Source organism: Eimeria mitis, genomic scaffold (genome assembly GCF_000499745.2).
Source record: "Eimeria mitis Houghton genomic scaffold, Emh_scaff6956, whole genome shotgun sequence".
NCBI classification, from domain to species: domain Eukaryota; phylum Apicomplexa; class Conoidasida; order Eucoccidiorida; family Eimeriidae; genus Eimeria; species Eimeria mitis.
The window spans coordinates 1-994 of record NW_013575053.1 but is presented as its reverse complement, the minus strand read 5'-3'; the positions used below and the strand labels follow the sequence as shown (position 1 = coordinate 994).

General features: G+C 59.3%; 1 protein-coding gene across 1 annotated transcript in view; it reads left to right on the top strand.

The window, feature by feature from the left end:
• Positions 1-907, top strand: part of EMH_0089820 (uncharacterized protein) — a gene marked incomplete at both ends in the record, with an annotated part of 2,631 nt that extends 1,724 nt beyond the window's left edge. The window contains 2 exons of the mRNA XM_013501480.1: positions 3-219; positions 387-907. Of these exons, the coding sequence (XP_013356934.1) occupies positions 3-219; positions 387-907 (738 nt within the window). The remainder of the gene's footprint in view (positions 1-2; positions 220-386) is intronic.
• Between the last annotated feature and the right edge of the window lie 87 nt (positions 908-994).

Genomic DNA, 994 nt, shown 5'->3' with positions numbered 1-994 from the left:
ACCAAACCCCAGCAGCAGCAGCAACAGCAGCAGCAGCAGCACAAGCACCAGAATCAGCAGCACCACCATCTCCCGAAGCAGCACCACCAGCAGCAGCAGCAGCAGAAGCAGCAGCAGCAGCAGCAGCAGCAGCAGAGTCCCCCTCTTCTTCTCCTATTGATGTATTTGCTGATCAATACTTCGATGCTCAGATACCCTACACTGAAATTATAGATGGTTGTAGGGGGCCCCCCTCTCCTGGGGGCCCCCCGGCATCGCCTAGTTCGAAGGGTACAGGGGGGCCCCCATCGATACGATGCATGCAATAATATTTATTCCTCCTCGGTATCATATTTTATTTAAGTTTAGTATAAGCAACAAAACTACAATTCTTCGCTGCTGTACAGACAGGCCGCAGGCCCTCACCTACATAGACCCTTTCTTACACGCCACCTATGCACTCACCCTACACACCACACACACACAGCAACGGGGGCACCCAGAGGGGGCCCCCGTTCCTCACGGGGGGCCCCCAGAGGGGGGCTCCCCTGCTGGTGGGGGGCCCCCAGAGGGGGGGCCCCCTGTTGATGCGGGGGGCCCAGAGGGGGGGCCCCCTGTTGATGCGGGGGGCCCAGAGGGGGCCCCCCATGTTGATGGGGGGGGCCCAGAGGGGGGGCCCCCTGTTGGTGGGGGCCCCCCTGTTGATGGGGGGCCCCCTGCTGATGGGGGGGCCCCTGTTGATGGGGGGCCCCCTACTGATGGGGGGGCCCCAAGAAGAGAGGGAAACACATATGGGGGCCCCCAAGAGGGGTACAACTCAGAAAGGGTACAGAGAGAAGGGGGGCCCCCACACGAGTCGGGGGGGCCCCCATGCAGGACGCCCCCAGGGGGCCCCCCAAGTGGGGGGGCCCCTTTTAAAGATTCATAGAACTGCGGTCAGCATAATACTAATTTTATATTTATTTATATTTTTTTTTCTCTCTCTCTCTCTCTCTCTCTCTCTCTCTATATATAT